This window comes from Mastigoproctus giganteus, chromosome 1 (genome assembly GCF_048544385.1).
Source record: "Mastigoproctus giganteus isolate SK-2022 chromosome 1, ASM4854438v1, whole genome shotgun sequence".
NCBI classification, from domain to species: domain Eukaryota; kingdom Metazoa; phylum Arthropoda; class Arachnida; order Uropygi; family Thelyphonidae; genus Mastigoproctus; species Mastigoproctus giganteus.
Window position 1 is genome coordinate 76,936,255 of NC_143575.1, and position 20,825 is coordinate 76,957,079.

General features: G+C 37.3%; 1 protein-coding gene across 8 annotated transcripts in view; it reads left to right on the top strand.

The window, feature by feature from the left end:
• Mctp (multiple C2 domain and transmembrane region protein) overlaps window positions 1-20,825 on the top strand; it is a 690,267-nt gene that overhangs the window by 536,141 nt on the left and 133,301 nt on the right. For all 8 annotated transcript variants that reach the window (XM_090373448.1, XM_090373456.1, XM_090373439.1 and 5 more), the window contains one exon: window positions 8,709-8,828. In XM_090373448.1, the coding sequence (XP_090229574.1) occupies window positions 8,709-8,828 (120 nt within the window). The remainder of the gene's footprint in view (window positions 1-8,708; window positions 8,829-20,825) is intronic.

Below are 20,825 nucleotides of genomic sequence, written 5' to 3' on the forward strand. Positions count from 1 at the left end.
CCGTAGCCAGGTGGGAAGGAGCAGCAGTGTGTAGCACAGGCTTCTTGATTAGACAGGGGTTCGAGCCTGTCACCAAATACGGAGGATGTGGAAAGGTCAGGTAATGACCACCGCATATCCCTGAGCAATATGGCCTTAGTTGCTAATGCTCCTAAAAACCAAACAAACAAACAAAGCATGTGTAACTACATCTCGAGATTTTTCTTCCAACATTTGCTTTAATAACAGATTTTCCATATACACATCAACAGCCTTAATTTCTAACACATCCCACAAGATTGTCCACATTGTGGCAATTGGAACCTTGCTGTGTATATCAAATAAATATGCCTTCAGCCTACTACTAATTTCCTTTAAATGTTCAAGTTCTTGGGACTTTGATCTTTCTTTGCTATGGTCTGTTCTTTTCCTTTTAATTGTTTCTTCTGAACTCTTGCCGCCAGATTGATCCTTCTTGGCACTATTACTAGCTCTTGACTTTCGTTTCTTGGATTTAGAGGTTTGTGAGCCCTCAGGCAGGCCAGAGAGAGATAATGACTCAAGACCTTGAGGCAGAGTTACCTGCAAAGTTCTTCTGGAAAACACCTCAATTTCTGTTAAGTCTTGGTTTCTTAACCTATGAGTCGCAACCCAAAATTGGGTCGGTTGACATATTGAGTGGGTTGCGAAATATTTTCAACAATAACAATATTTTTGCCTAATAACATAAGATACGTTGCAAATATACAAAATCATTTTAAAAACCTTTCAAGCGAAAGTAACAGCTTCTCGGTATTCGGAATTCGCTGATACTTATCATAAACACTAGCCGGATATAAACTGGCTCATGTTTATGTCGAGAACCGAGCTGCAAAGAACACTGCTTAGGGTGCCTCCATAGCCAGGTGGGAAGGAGCAGCAGTGCGTAGCACACGCTTCTTGATTAGACCAAGGTTTGAGCCGTCACCACTAAATATGGAAGATGCGGAAAGGTCAGGGAATGACCACCGCATATCCCGGAGCAATATGGCCTTAGTTGCCAATGCTCCTAAAAACCAAATAATTTACATTTACACTGCTTAGTTGACTGGTTACCATACCGCAATGCACAGAACTGAAATAATTCCTTGCGGGATTACATTGATGTTCTTTTATACAAGTGTTAGCATTATTTTTGTATACATATAGATTCTTAAAATTTGACTTACCTGTAATGCTAAAATGTGAATACAAAGAAGCATTTTTAGAACTAGGTTTCACCTGCATTAATGATCACAGAGTAGACAAATCACTGTGTACTATGTTGTGAAGTATTAAGTAATGAGTCATTGAAGCCAAATAAACTTAAGACATTTTGAAACAAAACACAAAGTTTACATTTACTGGTAAGGACCACCGTTTTTTTTTTTTTAAAGAAAAGAAGAACAGATCAAAAGACGGTATTTGGATGCTCCAAACCAACAGTATTGTATATTCTGCTTGACAAGCTACATTGACTTCTATTCACGTTGCTTGGCAGATTGCAAAGCAGAAGTCTCATACCATTGGGGAAAATCTTAAAACCAGCTGCCATTGATATGGTGCGTATTGCCTGTGCAGGTGAAATTGTGAAAAAACTGCAACATATTCCTCTGTCAAATGATACAATTTATGCGTACATCATAGATATGTTGAAAGATATTAAACAACTAATTGCAGTTATAAAAATTGTTCGTATGTTTAATATTCAGCTTGATGAATCGACTGATATAAGCAACGATGCTCAACTCATGGTTTAGGTATGATACCCAGGTGCAAAAGATATGGAAGAAGACATCTTATTTTGCAGACCAGTGATCACTACAACAACAGGAGAAGATATTTTTCAAATGGTAAGTCTTTTTTCAAGGAAGAAAGATTGAATTGGAATCAATACTTCAATGTATGCACCATTGGTGTACCGGCAATGCTAGGGGCTCAGCAAGGCTTTTGTGCAAAAGTAAAAAAGTTAATCTGCAGATTAAAACCTTTCACTGCTTCCTACATAGACAAAATCTTGCTTCAAGAAATCTGTCACCCGAGTTGTGCATTGTGTTAAATGAGATAATACAGGTTGTCAATTTTATTAAATCAAGGGCTCTCAATTGTTGAATTTTTAACCAGACGTGTTTTGATTTTGCCGCTGAATATGAATGCTTGCTATATTACTCTGAAGTCAGTTGGCTGTCTCATGGAAAAGTGCTTCAGCGAGTTTTATCATTAAGCAAATGAGATTGAAATTTTTTTGATCGAGAAAAATCACCCTCTAGTATCAAGATTCTCCGATTCAAAGTGAATTTTTCAAGCAGCTTATCTTTCAGATATTTTTCTGAAATTAACATCTTAAATACATCTACAACAGTATTGTCAAATTAGCTGAAAAGATAACATGCTTCAAAGGTAAGCTAAAATTATGGAAGAAAAAAGTGGAAGAAAAGAAACTTCTCTTTCCCAACCCTTAATCAACTTATTGAAGATAAAAACAATAATTTTGCTAATGCTGACATACAAGAAATTATCATCAGACATTTAGAAAACCTAATAGTAGAATTTGATCGGTATATTCCCGAAGGAGATATCTTCAAATATAATTGGGTATGGATGCCATTTAATTTTGAGTAAATGACTCGCATTAAGATTTTGTCAATATTAATAACCTACAAGAGCAACTCATTGAAATACAAAGTGACGAGACACTTCTTTACACTTTTCACAAAAGCACCAAGTCTTTGTGTGCATTCTAGTTGTGAAATTAAAAAGCAAAAAGCCAACATTAGTAAACAAAGCACTGAAAGTACTACTGCCCTTTGCAACAACATACATGTGTGAGTCGGGGTTTTCAACTATAACAAAAAACCAAATTGCAAAACAGACTGCAGCATGAAAGGTGGCTTAAGGTGCAGCCTATCTAATATAACACCAAGATTTGATGAGCTTTGAAAACTTATTCAAAGCCAAGGTTCACATTAATAAGATTTAATGTTGTTACCAATATAAGTAATGTATTTTGTATTATTAAAATGTAAAATTTATTTAATTGTTATCTGTATGTGTTATTTTATTAATCTTTGCTTGGGTCGTGAAACCAAACCTATTACCGTAATCTGGGTCATGGCTCAAAAAGGTTAAGAAACACTGCTTTAAGTCATGTACCTTGGATAGAATCTCCCTGTTAATTTCCTCTCGCTCGTCGTCGGTGTCATCTGAGGTTGCTTCTCATAACTCCTCTTCCCATAGTTTCTTCAGGTTCTGTACTCACTGAACCTGCTATCTTCACATACAATATAAGTATAAATAAAACAATAAATACTTTATACAACTAAAAGCTGTATCTCAATACAATGGGGAAACAGCTAAATATTTACAATACAGACACAGGATTGAGAGCCCTACACATCTTACTTTGAATGGACCCGAAAATGTTCCGAAAATCTATATGAAACCAATACCCCCCCCCCCCCCCCACTCACTCAAGTTTAATGGGTGAGGGTGCCAGGGCTAAAAACTCAAGGACGTGGAAATAGGGTTAACGAATCTGATCCTCTGCTCCCACTACTTCTCAGTACCCGTTTAGCCAGTCACAGGGCTTCAACCCTGACTGCCTACCCCAGACTACGCGGAAGTAGGGCAGCTAACTGGTTCAGCTGATTAGTGTAAACTCATGCAACAAAATTAGTAAGTGAAACAGAAATGTGAACAATCAACAATATCACAAATGAAATATTTGTCAATTCACTCATGAAAGATCAGCACTTCCCCAGATTAGCCCCTGGGGCCTAAATTATGTGTAACTGATAGTGGTGTTAGCATTAGCATTAGTAGAGGCATACGATGCAAGAAAGCAAGCTTATTCAGCATCAGCCCAAAAAAAAAAAAAAAAAAAACCCTCTCCCATTTCACCCCTCCGTTCGTTCGAAATACCTGTCCAGTTGAGCTTTAAATTTGTTTAGGCTATCAACTTCAACAACAAGTGATGGAAGTCGGTTCCACCAACCAACCACCCGCTGGCCAAAGGCAAATTTCCGCACATCTATCCGACATCCGTCCTTCCTCAATTTGAATTTATGCTCTCTGAGGTGATTATTCTGAGAAAGATGAAGAATCCCATTGGCATTGAGCATGCTCAAACCATTCAAGGCCTTATACACCTCTATCAGATCACCTCGCCGGTGCCTAGTCTCCAGACTCTGTAATTTGCAAAACTTAAGCCTTTCTTCGTAAGAGCAACCCTTTGTTCCATTTACTAATCTTGTTGCCCTTCTCTGTACCCGTTCCAGCAGCTCTACATCCTTCTTGAAATGAGGCCTCCAGACCTGTATACAGTACTCAAGATGTGGCCTAACCATTGCCTTATACAAGGGAATAATCACCTCCTTATCCCTGCTAGAAAAATTCCTGTATATCATTGACAAGACACCATGAGCTACTCTTGCAGCTCGTCTGCACTGCTCAGAGAACTTCATATCTCCCTGCACAATTACCCCCAGGTCCTTTTCATTCTCCACCACTGTCAGTGTGGTACCGCAGAGTTGATACGTTGCTCTGGGGTTACTGTTTCCCATATGCAGTACTTTACATTTGTCAATGTTAAACTTCATTTGCCACCTCTCAGCCCATCTGTTCAACCTTTCCAGATCCTGTTGCAGCAGCATAGCGTCAGTAGTGTCCTTGACGACCCTGCCAACCTTTGTATCATCTGCAAACTTGGACATTAAACTTGATATCCCATCATCAATATCATTCATAAACACCGAAAACAACAACGGACCCAACACTGAACCTTGAGGAACTCCACTAATAACATTAGTCCACGATGAGCAGTGTCCATTGATTACCACTCTCTGTCTTCTGCCACTCAACCATCCCCTTATCCATAGCAGCAATTTGCCTCCAATGCCACACTGCTCCAATTTGTGCAGCAGTCTTCCATGTGCAACAGTATCAAAAGCCTTTCTAAGATCCAAATATATAATATCAAAGTTATTCCCTGCATCCAGTTCTTTTGTGACTACATCATAGTATCCAATCAAATTGGTCAGGCAAGACCTGCCCTTAACAAAACCATGCTGCGTCTGAGCTATAACTGAATTCTTGTCTAGATGATCCTGCAGTGCTTCTTTAACCAGTGCCTCCATTAATTTACCTGGAACAGAAGTTAAACTAACAGGTCTATAATTACTTGTGTCAGCCTTTGATCCTCCTTTGTGAATTGGGGTTACATTTGCACATCTCCAGTCTATGGGTACCTCCCCTGAGTCCAAAGAAGCTCTCATAATTATGGCTAGGGGTTTGCATACTTCCTTTGCTGCCTCCTTTAATATAACTGGATAGATCCCATCCACCCCAGGTGCCTTTTTTATGTTTATCCTCAACAATCTCTCCTCCACTTTCCTCTCAGTTATTACAAAATCATCCAGCTCACTGCCAATGTTTACTTTACCTACATCATTCTCCTTCCTGAATAACTCCTCATGCGTGAATGTAGATGCAAAATACTCGTTTAGATTGTTAGCCACCTGAGCAGGATCCTCAACTGTTGAACCATCAATATCCAGTGGACCAATCTGATTCATCCCTTTCCTTCTCGAGTTCAAGTATGTAAAGAACTCTTTTCTGTTTTTCTTTGCATCCTTTGCCAAGGATTTTTCGTAGTCTGCCTTTGCCTGCCTAATCTCCTTTGTGACTTGGTTACAGACCAACTTATATCTATCATAGGCTTCCATGTCACCCATTAATTTATATGTATCCCATGCATTTTTCTTCTCTGCCACATGTCTCATTAGTTCATCTGACAACCATTTAGGCCTAAACCTTGAACAATATTTCTTAGTTGGTATGTAAAGCCTGGTAGCCTCCAAGATTAGTTCCTTGAATGCTTCCCATTTTGAGTTTGCTGTTGGTAACATCATCAGTTGGTCCCACTGTATAGAATTTAAATACTGTCTCAGACCATCATAGTCGCCTTTACGAAAACAAACCCTTCCCTTTACCTCTGATGGTAGTTACCTCCTTGAGTAAATCCCACTTCAACACACTGTGATCACTGCCACCTAGTGGTTCATTTATCTGCAGGTTCTTAATGCATGAAGAGTCACTACTGATAATCAGATCAAGAGTATTGCTCCCTCTTGTTGCCTCACGAACATGCTGGTGTAGAAAACAATCATCCAATAAATCCACAAAAGCCTTGCTAGTGTGCGAGTGACCAACCCACAAATTCCAGTCAATATCTGGGAAATTAAAATCCCCCATTATAAGACTCTCTGATTTACTGGCCCACTATTTCCCTGTACAATATCTTATTATACTCATCAGAGTCATTAGGCCTATAGCACACTCCTACTCTCAATTTTGATTTCCCTATGCTTATGTCACACCAAACTGATTCGGCACTGCCCTGTCCATCGATGTCGACTGGCTTCACTTCCTTGGACTTTATGTGTTTCTTAATTAATAGCATAACCCCTCCTCCCCTCCTGTCCTGTCTATCCTTTCTATACACATTGTATTCCCCAAATTCCAGTTCCGCATTACTTATATCTGTGTGACACCACGTCTCTGATATCCCAACAATATCTGCCTTTGATGTTTTGAGCAATACCTCAAATTCATCAAATTTATTTACCAAACTCCTAGCATTGGTGTACACGCAGGTATACATGCACCTGTTTCTATTCTTAGCTACCCTAACACAACCCATGTGTTTACTTGTAACGCAATGACTACCAGCAGTCTCTGAAATATCCTGCATCTTGTTTTTCAGACTTCTGCTCATTTCAATAGAAGCAGTGCAAGAATCACTTCCACCTCTGCCAGTGGCTACTGTTAATCTATTAGTCCTTGTATCCCCCCCAACTAGCAGTTTTCCGACCCACCTAACACTGCCTCGACAGCATCAGCAAAAATTCTTGCACCCTTTCTATTTAAGTGTATCCCATCCCTGTAGAAGCAATCTCTCCTGTTAACAAGTACAGTCCAGGCTGAAAAAAATTCTACCCCCTTGAGCCTTGCACAATCCCTCCAGGGCCGAATTGATCGACAAGGCTCTCATCATATACTCCCTCCTATCATGTCTGGGCAGAATTGCAGACACTTTCAAGTTCAACCCTAATTCACGGCTTTTTTTCAGCAGTGACCTGTACTTGCTAAGTAATTCCGCCGGTCTCCTACTCTTAATATCATTCGTGCCAACGTGTACAACTATATCACCTTTTGTGCCCTTAAAAGATGATATCCGCTCTACAATGTCATCAACCTTTGCCCCTGGCAGACATACCCTGGTCCTATTCCACCTATCCTTTTTACAAAGCAACCTATGTTGCCATAGGTTGACTGGGAACACATTAAATAATAATAATATAGAATATTTTTGGGCAATAGGCTCATGCTACATGGTAGAATAACTAATGTATAGGTTAGTGCAATAGCTCAGTTTAATTTGTAGCCATCTACCAAAGTAGTTAAATTGGCATTGTTTTAATTATATCTCATGTGAATACCTTCACAATAACTTTCCATAGTATTGTACTACCTTGAAAAGTAACACTTCATCAGTGGAGAAGACTATTGTTACTTATTCTCAGTGGATATCACTTGTGGGTATCTGCCAAGAATAAGTAGCAGTAGTCTTCTCCACTGGTGAAGTGTTATTTATTTGAGGTAGTACAATACCATGGAAACTCATTGTGAAGGTATTCACAATATGAGATATAATTAAAATGATGCCAATTTAACTGCTTTGGTAGATGGTTACAAATTAAACTGAGCTATTGCACTAACCTATACAACAGCTTTTATTATTTATTTTTTTAATTTAAGTGGTCATTAAAGTCTCATATTTCACATAAGCTTAAAACATTGCCACATGATTTTTTTTTTCCCTGCTTGTTAATGTCATTGGTTCAGGAATTATGTTTTTTTATTAACAGTTGAAAATTTTTTGTCATTTCTCACCCTTAATCCCTTTCCTAAAACAACTTTCAAATAAAATGAGCAACCACACATACTGAAAATGCTCGCCAACAAAATTCAGAGGAAAATTAAACTTTGCTAGTAACACACTCTTCTGTTTCATTTCTTTCACTCTTGTTTCAAATCATATTGTGAAATTTGTAATCCCTGTGGTGTCCCTTGCCTTGAAAGCGGCATCTTTCATGACAGGAAGCATTCTAAGGTTTATTCATAGAAAGTTACATGAATGAAGGCACAGTGGAAGAATCTATCCAGAGAGTATTTTAAATTTCATTATGGCTTTGTCTACAGTTATTGAATTTAGAGGTTATTCTGTTGACTTATCCTTTAGAATTTCCTTAAGTGGGATTTAAAAAAAAAAAAAAAAAAAATTGTGAGATATATATTTTTATGGGTGTGTGATGTGGAAGTTCTCCACATTAGTATTGGCAAGTTGAACATGGGCCAAAAATCAGATAACTCCTTCACAAAATACATAATATATAAAAGGAGGGGGGGGTGCAGATCATAAATGAGAAAATATCTCTAGCATGCATGCTTGCATGTTAATTCTTAAATTAAACAGTTGGCACGAGGTGGATGATTACTTCTTGTGGGTAAGTTACTTGTTCTCTTTTTATGTGCTTGCATATATAAAAGTTCACAAAAAGTTGGTTAGTTGTTGTAAATTGAATTTCAATTAAAGTTGTGAATGCCAGGATTTGCAAACTTATTGAAACTGAATATTTGATTTTTCTTAGATATTTATGAAGAATGCCAGTCGTGTGAGGAGTATGGTGATGGAATTTCTCGAAATAGCTAAATTTTTGAATAGTTGTTTCCAATGGGAATCCACAGCAAGGAGTTTAACGTCTTTTGTGGTGTGTGGTTTTTCCACCCCGCTATATATTTATAAATTATCTATTTAGTATTAATTCCCATATGGCAGTTTGCAGTTATTGAGTAGTGGACAATCTGCAACACCATGTTGCCACAAATTGTCTACTGCTCAGTAACACCTGTACTTAGAAATATTACAATATGAACAAGCAGATATTTTTGGCTATATGATCAAAAGGCTAAATGATGACTTTTCTCAGATTTCTTGGTAGATCCGCTTGTATTTATAGCTGTAATGCAAGTTTGATATGTATACATAACAGGTCACCTTTCATCCAGAATACTGTTCTGACATACACTACCATAGTCTACGGTGTCTTGAATATATCAGGAATTATACTATACAAGAATTTAGAAAAATAACTAAAATTAACCTAATGTTCCTAAAATACTCTTCCATCCCAAAAAGAAAAATAAGTAACTACACAGGATGTTTTGGGTAACAACAAGCATAAAATGACACTCATGTGTTTGAATGTCAATTCTAGGAGTGAAGTTAAATTTGATTTCACTATAGTGCTTTTAAATTTGAATTCACAGTATGTATCACTTATTTTTCTTGATGAAAAACATAAGAAGAATTAGTCCTTGTTCTTTTTGCAGATAAACATAAAAACACAGCCTTTGAAAATAACCTGAAGGAACTGTTAAAAACAAGTAACAGATTTCTTTATACACAAATCGCTGGGAACTTCCGAAGCAGTATTGATTGATATAATTGTGACCTCTTCAAAAAACAAACCATTCTCTTTGTCTCCAAGAGACATTGTCTTAAACTGCAGGATAGTGTCAGTACAAAAATTATAATGCACACGCCAAAAAGATAAAATCAGTACAAATGTAGCACATGGTGGAATAGGAGTTTTTAATTTGTCCACACATACTGATTGAACAGATTCAGTTATCTGTATTGTTAGAGGATATACACATTGTAGTCTGCCCTATTTATCCAAAACATAAATTTAAATTAATAAATTTTCTGTTTATACTCTTAAGATGAACTCATAAGGTCAGAGGAGTTCACAAGATAGAGTATAGAAAAACATATTTATTTAGTCATGTGGGCTTGAACCATGGTCACTCAAAAACTAGCTTTACAACTACCTCTCCCCATGCTGTATCTTGGGAGATTGAAATTAGCATTGGCATACGATGTAAGAAAGCAAGCTTATGCAGCAAATGCCTGTCTAGCTCAGCCTTAAATTTATTTAGGCTATCAACTTCCACAACAAAAGATGGAAGTCTGTCCCACCAATCAACTACCTGCTGGCTAAAGGCAAATTTCCACACATCTATTCTACATGTCTTTCCTCAATTTGAATTTGTGTCCCCTGAGGTTCTTAATCTGAGGAAGAGGAAGAATCCCATCAGCATTCAGCTTGCTCAAGCCATTCAAGGCCTTATAAACTGAGGCCTTAGAAATGCCGAGCAAGCTGGATGTCTTTGGTATTATGGTAACTTGCTTGGCATGGATTGCGCACAAGTTGGTATATTCAAATAAGCCAACGAGATATGCTTCACTAGCTTCATGCAGAGCCATCACCGCTGAGCTTTGGAAACGGAGGTCAGTCTTGAAATCTTGCACGATTTCACGAACAAGTCGTTGGAAGGGCAGCTTTCGAATTAACAACTCAGACTTCTGGTATCGCCTGATTTCTCTGATTGAGTCCCTCCAGGTGACAAATCCGAAGTGGATTTGTCACTTAAGGAGATCTGCAAAGAAGACATCTAAAACAAGCAGTGTGTAATTTCATAAGCAATTCCAAAAATAATATTTTTTTTCTATTTTGGTGCAGTGTTGTGCAAATAGATAAAAGTTATTGTACAATATATCTTGCCTTCCAACTCATTTGAATCCATTGCAGTAGTGCTGAATGCATAAAGCATTCAATCAGATCACCTGTGAGGTGATCTGATTGAGGTTTCAGGAGCTGCAATTTGCAGAACTTAAGCCTTTCTTGGTAAGAGCACCCATTTGTTCCCCTCGCCAATCTTGTTGCCCTTCTTTGTACTGATTCTAGCAAATCTACATCCTTTCTAAAATGAGACCTCCAGAGGTGTGGCTGACATTGCCTTGTATAACGGGATAATCACCTCCCTGTCCCTACTAGCAAAATTCCTTTATATCATTGATAAGACTCCCTGACATGCCCTGGCAGCCCATCTGCACTGCTCAGTGAACTTCATATTCGACTGCACAATTACCCCCAGGTCTTTTTCACTTTCCACTTCCCTGAGTGTAGTATCACACAGTTGGTACATTTCTCTTTAGTTATTGCTACCCATATGCAGTACTTTGCATTTGTCAATGTTAAACTTCAGTTGCCACTTCTCAGCCCTTCCATTTGCCCAACTTATCTAGATCCAGTTGGTGTAGCATACTGTCATTAACAACCCTGCCAATCTTTGTATCATCTGCAAACTTGGACATTAAACCTGATGTACCTTCATCAATATCATTGATAAATTTACAAAACAACAATGGGCCCAACATCGATCCCTGGGGAACTCCACTAATAACATTTGTCCATGAAGAGCAGTGTCTATTGATTACCACTCTGTCTTATCCCACTCAATCATCCCTTTATCCCTTGTAGCAACTTTATCTTTTATAGAGATATGGCATTACCCTTAATGCCATATCTCTCCAATTTGTACAGCAGTTTTCCATGTGCAACAGTATCAAAAGCTTTCCTGAAATCCAAGTATATGATATCAAAATTATTTTTGGCATTGAGTTCCTTTGTGACCACATCATAGTATCCAATCAAATTGGTCAGACAAGACCTCCCTTTAGCAAACCCATGCTGTGTCTTAACTATTACTGCAGTCTTGTCTAGGTGATCCTGCAATGCTTCTTTAACCGATGATTCCATTATTTTCCCTGGAACAAAAGTTAAACTAACAGGTCTATAGTTACTTGTCACCTTTTGAATTGGTGATACATTTGCACAATCCAGTCCATGGGGACCTCCCCTGAGTCTAAGGAAGCTCTCATAATTATGGCTGAGGGTTTGCTTACTTCCTTTGCTGCCTCCTGTAATATAACTGGATAGATCCCATCCACCCGAAGTGGATGTTGATGTTTAACTTCAACAATTTCTCCTCCACTTTGCTCTCAGTTATTACAAAATCACTTAGCTCCCTGTTAGAGTTTGATAAACTTTTGGCGCTCCCCTCATTGAATAACTCCATATGTGAATGTAGATACAAAATACTCATTCGGTTTATAAGCTACCTCAGCATGATCATTAATAATCAACATCAATCGTTAGCAGACTTTGTGAAGTCTGCTGACGAGGTTAGTGGGAGTCAGACGTGTTCAAAGTCGCTAAATGGATTTTCTTATTTATTGATTTGAAATTGTTGTTTTTCTAAAACTTTTGATTTAAATTTAGTAGTATAGCATTATTTTGCAATTTTCTGATTAATCTGGTGTATTTATTCTTTACTCGGCCTTGTAATCGCATAAAAGTATTGGTAAGGGTATCAAATCCACATGTTACAAGTTTCAGCTCCGCTGAAGTTTTTTAGCCATATTTAGCCGCTTTATTGACGAATTGTTACATCAAATTATTTTCTATAAGTAGCTTATAGACGTAGTCAGGATCCTTAGTTTATTCTGAATTGAGACAGCGAGATTTGGAAGTTAATTAATACTTAAGTGTCCGTAGATTTACAGTTCATGACTTGCCGCCATTATACGACACAATGTTATATCCCAAACTAGATAGCGTAAGCTTAGTGTAGTACAGTATATAATATAATATTGTCAATTAATCAGTAAAATCTATTAATTTTGTTAAACTCGTTGTCAATTAAATTGTACTTTTAACTAAATACATATAATGACTTAGATTACAAATGTAACAATTAATTAAATACATAACTTGATACGGAAGTTATATAAACGGAACTTGTAGATAATACTCAGTAGTGATTCTTTAATTATCAGTAGTGATTCTTCATGCATTAAGAATCTGCAGATAAAGGAACCACTAGGTGGCAGTGATCACAGTGTGCTAAAGTTGGATTTACTCAAGGAGGTAACTACCATCAGGGGTAAAGGGAAGGGTTTTTGCTTTCGTAAAGGCGATTACAATGGTATGAGACAGTATTTAAATTCTATACAGTGGGACCAACTGATGATTTTACCAAGAGCAAATTCATAATGGGAAGCATTCAAAGAACTTATCTTGGAAGTTACTAGGCTATACATACCAACTAAGAAATATTGTTCTAGATTTAGGCCTAAATGGATGTCAGATGAACTAATGAGACATATGGCAGAGAAGAAAAATGCATGGGATACATATAAATTAACACGTGACACAAAGCCTATGATAGATATAAGTTGATCTGTAACCAAGTTACAAAGGAGGTTAGGCAGGCGAAGGGATTACGAGAAATCTTTGGCAAAGGATGCAAAGAAAAACAGCAAAGAGTTCTTTACTTATGTAAACTCTAGAAGGAAGGGGAGGAATCAGATTGGTCCACTTGATATCGATGGTTCAACTGTTGATGATCCTGTCCAGGTAGCTAACAAACTAAATGAATATTTTGCATCGACATTCACACATGAGTTATTCAGCGAGGGGAATGCCAAAGGTGTAGTCAACTCTGGCAGTAAGCTAGATAATCTTGTAATAACTCAGAGTAAAGTGGAGCAGAAATTGTTGGAGATAAACACAAGAAAAGCACCTGGGGTGGATGGGATCTGTCCAGTTATATTAAAGGAGGCAGCAAAGGAAGTAAGCAAACCCTTAGCCATAATTATGAGAGCTTCCTTGGACTCAGGGGTGGTACTCATAGACTGGAGATGTGCAAATGTGACCCTAATTCACAGAAGAGGATCAAAGGCTGACACAAGTAATTATAGACCTGTGAGTTTAACTTCTGTTCCAGGAAAATTAATGGAAGCATTGGTTAAAGAAGCACTGCAGAATCATCTAGACAAGACCAATTTGACCAATTTGATTAGATACAATGATGCAGTCACAAAAGAACTGGATGCAGGGAATAACTTTGATATTATATACTTGGATCTTAGAAAGTCTTTTGATACTGTTGCACATGGAACACTGCTGCATAAATTGGAGCAGTGTTCCCTGTGCAACATTGGAGGCAAATTGCTGCTATGGATAAAGCGGTGGTCGAGGGGGAAAAGACAGTGTGGTAATCAATGGACACTGCTCATCGTGGACTAATGTTATTAGTGGAGTCCCTCAGGGTTCAGTGTTGGGTCTATTATTGTTTTCTGTATTTATAAATAATATTGATGATGGTATATCAAGCTTAATGTCCAAGTTTGCAGACGATACAAAGGCTGGCAGAGCAACCTTTGTATATTGTCTATGTTGTGCTATGCTGCTGCAACAGGATCTGGAAAGGTTGAGCAGATGGGCTTAGAGGTGGAAAATGAAGTTTAAACATTGACAAATGTAAAGTACTACATATGGGAAACAGCAACCCCAGTGCAACATATCAACTCTGTGGTACTACACTGACAATGGTAGAGAATGAAAAGGACCTGGGGGTAATTGTGCAGGCAGATATGAAGTTCTCTGAGCAGTGCAGACGAGCTGCAAGAGTAGCTCATGGTGTCTTGTCAATGATATGCAGGAATTTTTCTAGCAGGGATAAGGAGGTGATTATTCTCTTGTATAATACAATGGTCAGGCCACACCTTGAGTACTGTATACAGGTCTGGAAGCCTCATTTCAAGAAGGATGTGGAGCTGCTGGAATGAGTACAGAGAAGGGCAACAAGATTAGTGAATGGAACAAAGGGTTGCTCTTACGAACAAAGGCTTAAGTTCTGCAAATTACAGTGTCTGGAGACTAGGCACCTGTGAGGTGATCTGATAGAGGTGTATAAAGCCTTGAATGGGTTGAGCATGCTCAATGCTGATGGGATTCTTCCTCAGTATAATCACCTGAGAGGGCATAAATTCAAATTGAGGAAAGACAGATGTAGGATAGATGTGCCGAAATTTGCCTTTAGCCAGCAGATAGTTGGTTGGTGGAACAGACTTCCATCCCTTGTTGTGGAAGTTGATAGCCTAAATAAATTTAAGGCTCAGCTGGACAGGTATTTCGAACGAACGGAGGGGTGAAGTGGAAGTGTGTTTTTTTTTTTTTTTTGGGCTGATGCTGCATAAGCTTGCTTTCTTGCATCATATGCCTCTACTAATGCTAATGCTAACCCATCTACATTAAATGGTTCAATCTGATTCATCCCTTTCCTTATAGAGTTTACATAAGTAAAGATCTGTTTGTTTTTCTTTGCATCCGTTGCCAAGGATTTCTTGTAATCTGCCTTCACCTTCCTCTCCTCCTTTGTGACTTGGTTACAGACTAGTTTATATCTGCCATGGGCTTCTGTGTCACCTGATACTTTATATGCATCCCATACATTTTTCTTCTCTGCCACAAGTCTCATTAGTTCATCTGAATCCATTTTAGCCTAAACCAGAATGAAAAGAATGGAAAGCCTAGTAGCCTCCAAAATTAAGTCCCTGAAGTCTTCCCCTTTAGAATTCAATGTTGGTAACATCATCAGTTGATTCCACTGTACATAATTTAAAAACTGAGACTCCTGTTGTCACCTTTACGAAAGCTATAGCCCTTCCCTTTAGCCTTGATGTTAGTTACATCTTGAAGTAATTCCCACATCAGTACATTGTGATCACTGTCACCCAGTGGTTCCTTTATCTGCGAATTCTTAATGCATGAATAATCGCTGCTGATAATCAGATCAAGAGTATTACTCTCTCTGTTTGCCTCTCGAACATTTTTCTGTAGAAAACGCATGTGCAGAGAAGAGGAGTAATAATAGTGAGGGGAACAAAAGAATGCTCTTAGCAAGAAATGCTCCAGTTCTGCAAATTGCAGCATCTGAAAACTTGGACACTTGCATGGAGATCTGATTTGTTGTTTAAGGCTGAAGAGTAAACTCAGTGCTGATGGAATCCTTCCTCTTGCTCAGACTGCTTGCATGAGAGGGCATAAATTGAAATTGAGAAGGGTGATTACAGGATAGATGTAGGGAAATTTGTCTTCGGCCAGCGGGTAGTTCTATTAGTGGAACAAAATTCCATCTGGCATTTTAAAAATGGGTAGTTTCAGTGAATTCAAGGAAGAACTAGATAGTGTTAGAGAGAATAGACAGGTAATATGGGACGTGTTAGTTGTGTTTTTTTTTTTTGTGCTGTTGCTGTATAAACTTGCTTTCTTGCCACTACTTTTTACCACTACTAATATGAATTACAAGGAGTCATCAACAAAGTGAATCCATCAGTAAACACCAATGTATTACTTTTGACATTGAATACTACCTGTATTCACAGTTTGAAAAAAATGTTACCTTCATCCTGGTAAGAATTGAACCTCAGTGGACATGTAATACCTGCACTGTCAAGCATACATTTCTTTGGTATTATGAATGTAAAGTATATACAGGCAACCCCTGTATAATATGATACTTCTACAATGTGGTTCCACTCTTACACGATTGATAAATTATGGCAATCCTCACACAACATGGTAGTTAAATAACACAATTTGGCTCTAACAAGGTTAGAGAATTGTGACAAACCTCACATAACACAGTATTTTTGAGTTTTTGTGCAGGGAAAACCTTGCTATTGTGTTGGATGTAATATTGAAACATTTCCATTATTTTTTGTGAATCCCTGCTGTTCACTTGCTAGTTGTTATGCAAAGAACATTATTGGGAAATCCCTGTCTTAGGTCCTGTGCTGTTGTACTTGTTTTGAGACCATAAAAAAATTGACTTCGAAGTGTGCAGTTTATGACTTAAGGTATTTGAAAGGTTATTTTGGTTTTTATTTGATTGTTTATAAATTTTTCTGGGTATATATTACTAAACTTGGTTCTTAAAAACTGTACTTATATATTTTCTTTGTGAATTAAATTCCAGGCCTAAAATAAACCTAAGGATAGTAAAAAAAAAGCACCCTTCAAAAGAAACTTTTTATTTCTCTAGAATCAAAGATACAAATTTTGGATAGCCTTAAAAAGGGGAAAAGGTATCATACATTGCAAAAAGGTTTTAAATTTAAATGAAGCAACAATCCAAACCATAAAAATAAATAAACAGAAAATTAGAACTGCTGTTGCTGCAGGATCTTTAATTTCCACAAATATGACAACTGGTCTCTATTTAGATGGAGAATAGCAGTAAAAAAATGGATCCTACTAGAAGGAAATGTAATTAAACAAAAGGCCATTAATTTATGACCATTAAAAGAAAATGGAGAATCTTCTGTTAACCTGGCATTTGTTGCCTGTAAAAGCTGGTTTGAGTGATTTAAAAACCGATTCTCATTACATAACATTAAGAATTCATGGGGAAAGTGCATTTGGAATTTCCAAAAATTATCGAAGAGCATGGATACGCACCATAGCACCATACACACAAAGTTTTGAATGCCGATGAGACAAGTCTTTGTTGGAAAAAAATGCTCAACAGAGCATTTATTTCGAAAAAAGGAAAAAATTGCACCAGGTTTTAAGACATCAAAAGATTGTGTAACGTTACATATGTGCAGTAACCCATCAAGAGATTACATGATAAAAACTTATGCTAGTTTATAGATCTCTTTCTGGTATATTGGAAAGCAAATAAAAAAGCTTGGGTAACTGCTGATTTATTTAAAGAACGGTTTCTAAATCGTTTTGTGCCAGCTGTGGCAAACTATTTAAAGCTGAAAAATCTAGAAGTTTTATTACTATTGGATAACACTCCTGGTCATTCAAAAGATTTAAATTATCCAAACGGTGAAGTAATGTCCCTACCACCTAATAAGTCAGTAGGAGGAGAAGGATTTGATGATATGACTACTGAAGACATTCAAGAGTTACTGGTAGAAAAAGAGGCTGGCAAACCAAATTTGGTGGAAATGGCATCAGATATAAACCAAATTAATTCAGAGGATAATGGCACCGGTAAATTCTGAATTTCCAACTTTTACCCTTTAAAAAGAATACAGGAAGGCATAAAGTTAGCTGAGCAATTAGAATCTTATTTTTTTGAATGTAGATCCTTCAACTGAAAGGAGCACAAAGTTCAAAAGGGAGCTTCAAACATGCTTAACTCCATACCATGAAATTTACAAAGATCTATCAAGCAAAAGCAAACCCAGATTACTGATTTTTTTTTAAAAAGAGCAGAATATATACAATCTAGATGCTGCAGAAGAAAGTTTAGAAGGTGAAGATACTCTGCAACAGAGAAAATGTTCTCGTTTGATTGTGTTTAGCAGTGATGAAGAGAAAGAAAATTAAATGAACATACTACATTACCAAATTTGGTAATATTATATACACTCACTCACTCACTCACTCTGCATTGCTAGCAGCAGCAGTATATGTTTATACATAGGCTCTAGAAGCTGAAAGGAGCAAACATGGACATCGACACTAGGGCCATCTGCCATTAAAGCCATCAAGCTCTCAGCGTACTGATTCTAAAACTTATCATGATCACTCTTTCCGAAATGCTAAAACAGGACTTAAACAGGAATTTCCAAAATTTCTAATATTGCATTCTTTGTTAGCTCAGCCTGTGAGAGCAAGTTCTCTATTCAGAGAAGCCCAGAAAATGTATCAGAATCACCCAGAATGGTCAGTTGACTCCATTTAGGTGATGTTGATTAAAACAACTGAACTTGGGCATCCACAAATATTACTGAAAACATCCTCATTAACTGGAATTTCAATTGTCATTTCACCTTGAAATTGTGCCAGCTGTGGCACAATTTCAAATGAGTATAAGCAAATGAGATCTATTATATTACTTGTTTTTTCTCCAATAATGGGGAAATTTAAGTTTGTTCCAATGGTCAGTCACTCTGGCTGAAAGCAAATTTTCACACATCTATGCAGCATCATCCTTTTTTTTTCAATTAAGTTTATATCCTCTCGTGTTGTTTAACACGTTCCCACTGGGGCATTTATTTAACTTGAAGCCTAAGAGATAGATAGACCCATGACTTTTATTTCCCAAATGACAACTGTTTTTTTCATAACTCAGTTCACTTAAGGGACAAATAACACAGTATGTGCAATAAAAACGTTGTCATTTGGTTTTTTGAAAATTTGATAGTTTCACTCTGGTTCATGGTGGTTCACTCTGCCCTGTGGCGCTAATTATTGTCAATGAACAAGGATAAGCATAGAGTTGCCAATGTGCATGCTCGAATTACTTCCTAGTACCTCGACGAGCAATATTTTCCAATTTGTTCGTACTCTGTGAGACTGACAATAGTTATTGCCTCCATATTGACTTTATTTCAAATACGTGCACATGTGGAGAACATTTCATTTATCACTATAATCTAGAGATTGAGGTAAACTCTTTAGATATTTCGAATTTTCGTTTATATTTATAGATACAGGTCAACCCTCACTAATCCGGTTCCATTGCTAATTTGGACATAATTTCCGCAAACGTAATTTCAAATTTCCCAGGTCAGTGCACTGACCTGCCACTACAGTTTTGGTGGCGTTGGTTGCAGCATCAGCTGTTGGTGCGAACTTGTAAACACTGGCTAGCCATTCCCACTTGTTTTTCTGCATTTATTATTATAACTTGCTCACATTTAGCCCCAGCCATGGTTCCAATGCAGAAGTGCTCTCGTGGTGTAAAGTGCAAACACCGTACATTGTCCATAACAGATAAAGTTGAACTTCTGAAAAAACTTGACAGCAGTGCCTGTGAGAAGTTTAACTCTGCTTAATTCTAAATTCCAGAAAATTATTATTTTTGTTATTAATAATAATTTTATTTTAGCCATTCCTTTTTAGATTTTTTTTTTTTACAACACACTTATACAAACTTGCAGAATAACACAATACGATGGATAATACAGTGCGCTAATGAACTTGTTTTCACAAAATCTCTAACAATACTGACAAACTTATTGCGATGTCTGAGAGTTTATTTTAATGTAATTAGTTTTATTGCAGTGCTCGCCGCGTGTGCAATAAACTAATTGCAAACGAACTTCATATGTATGTCGTAATAGCATTACATGTATGTGGCTGACATGGATTCTCAAGAAATAAAGTAACCAACGTATGTGGCCACGTTGGCCACATATATGCGACATAAAAATTTTTTTTTTATATTTTAAGTGAAAAAACGACAACACTGACATTACAATATTTATTTTAGAATTACTAATCAAATTATTTCCTAAATATTTTTTGGTCCCTGGGGAATTTTTTTTTCTTAAACTAGCTTGGCAGTCAACTGGTAAAGGTAGAAGGAGGTTGTTAGCTGTTGGGTAAAATGTATGTGCTAAAATTACCACCGGTGATCTGGCAAACTTACTAATCTGGCACCCCACAGGTCCCAACGCTGCCGGATTAGTGATGATGGACCTGTACCTATTTTTGAAATGAACCCCTACTCATTTTACGGAAAACGAGCTAAAGTCAAACAATGTTGAATGAATATAAGTGATAGTGATGATTCAGATATACCTCTTTTGAAAGAAAAAGGTGCCCAAAAACATGATGAAAATCATCCAGGGACATATAGAACAGAGTTGAACTTGCAGCCCAAAGAGAAGCCACAATATTTCTTTAGTGATGAATCCGATGACGGATCAGAATTAGATGATTTAGACATACATTCCAATTACAGTGATGGTGATGATGAGATCCAAACCTCAGAAGAATCTGATGAAAGTGACGAATATCATGAAATCCGTGATGTGAAAATAATGACCCAAATTCTCAAGTAATCTCCAATGCATCTAAGTCTGAAAATGTTATTTGGCAAGACGTAGGAAAAATTAAAATTTCAATTAATGAATATAATAAAGATGCTGAAATTCTTGATGTTGATTTGAACCAGCCTTACCACATATACAAACTGTTTCTAACTGACAGTATTCTTCAGATGATGGTGGTTGAAACCAAACGATATGCACTGTACTGTTTGTCATT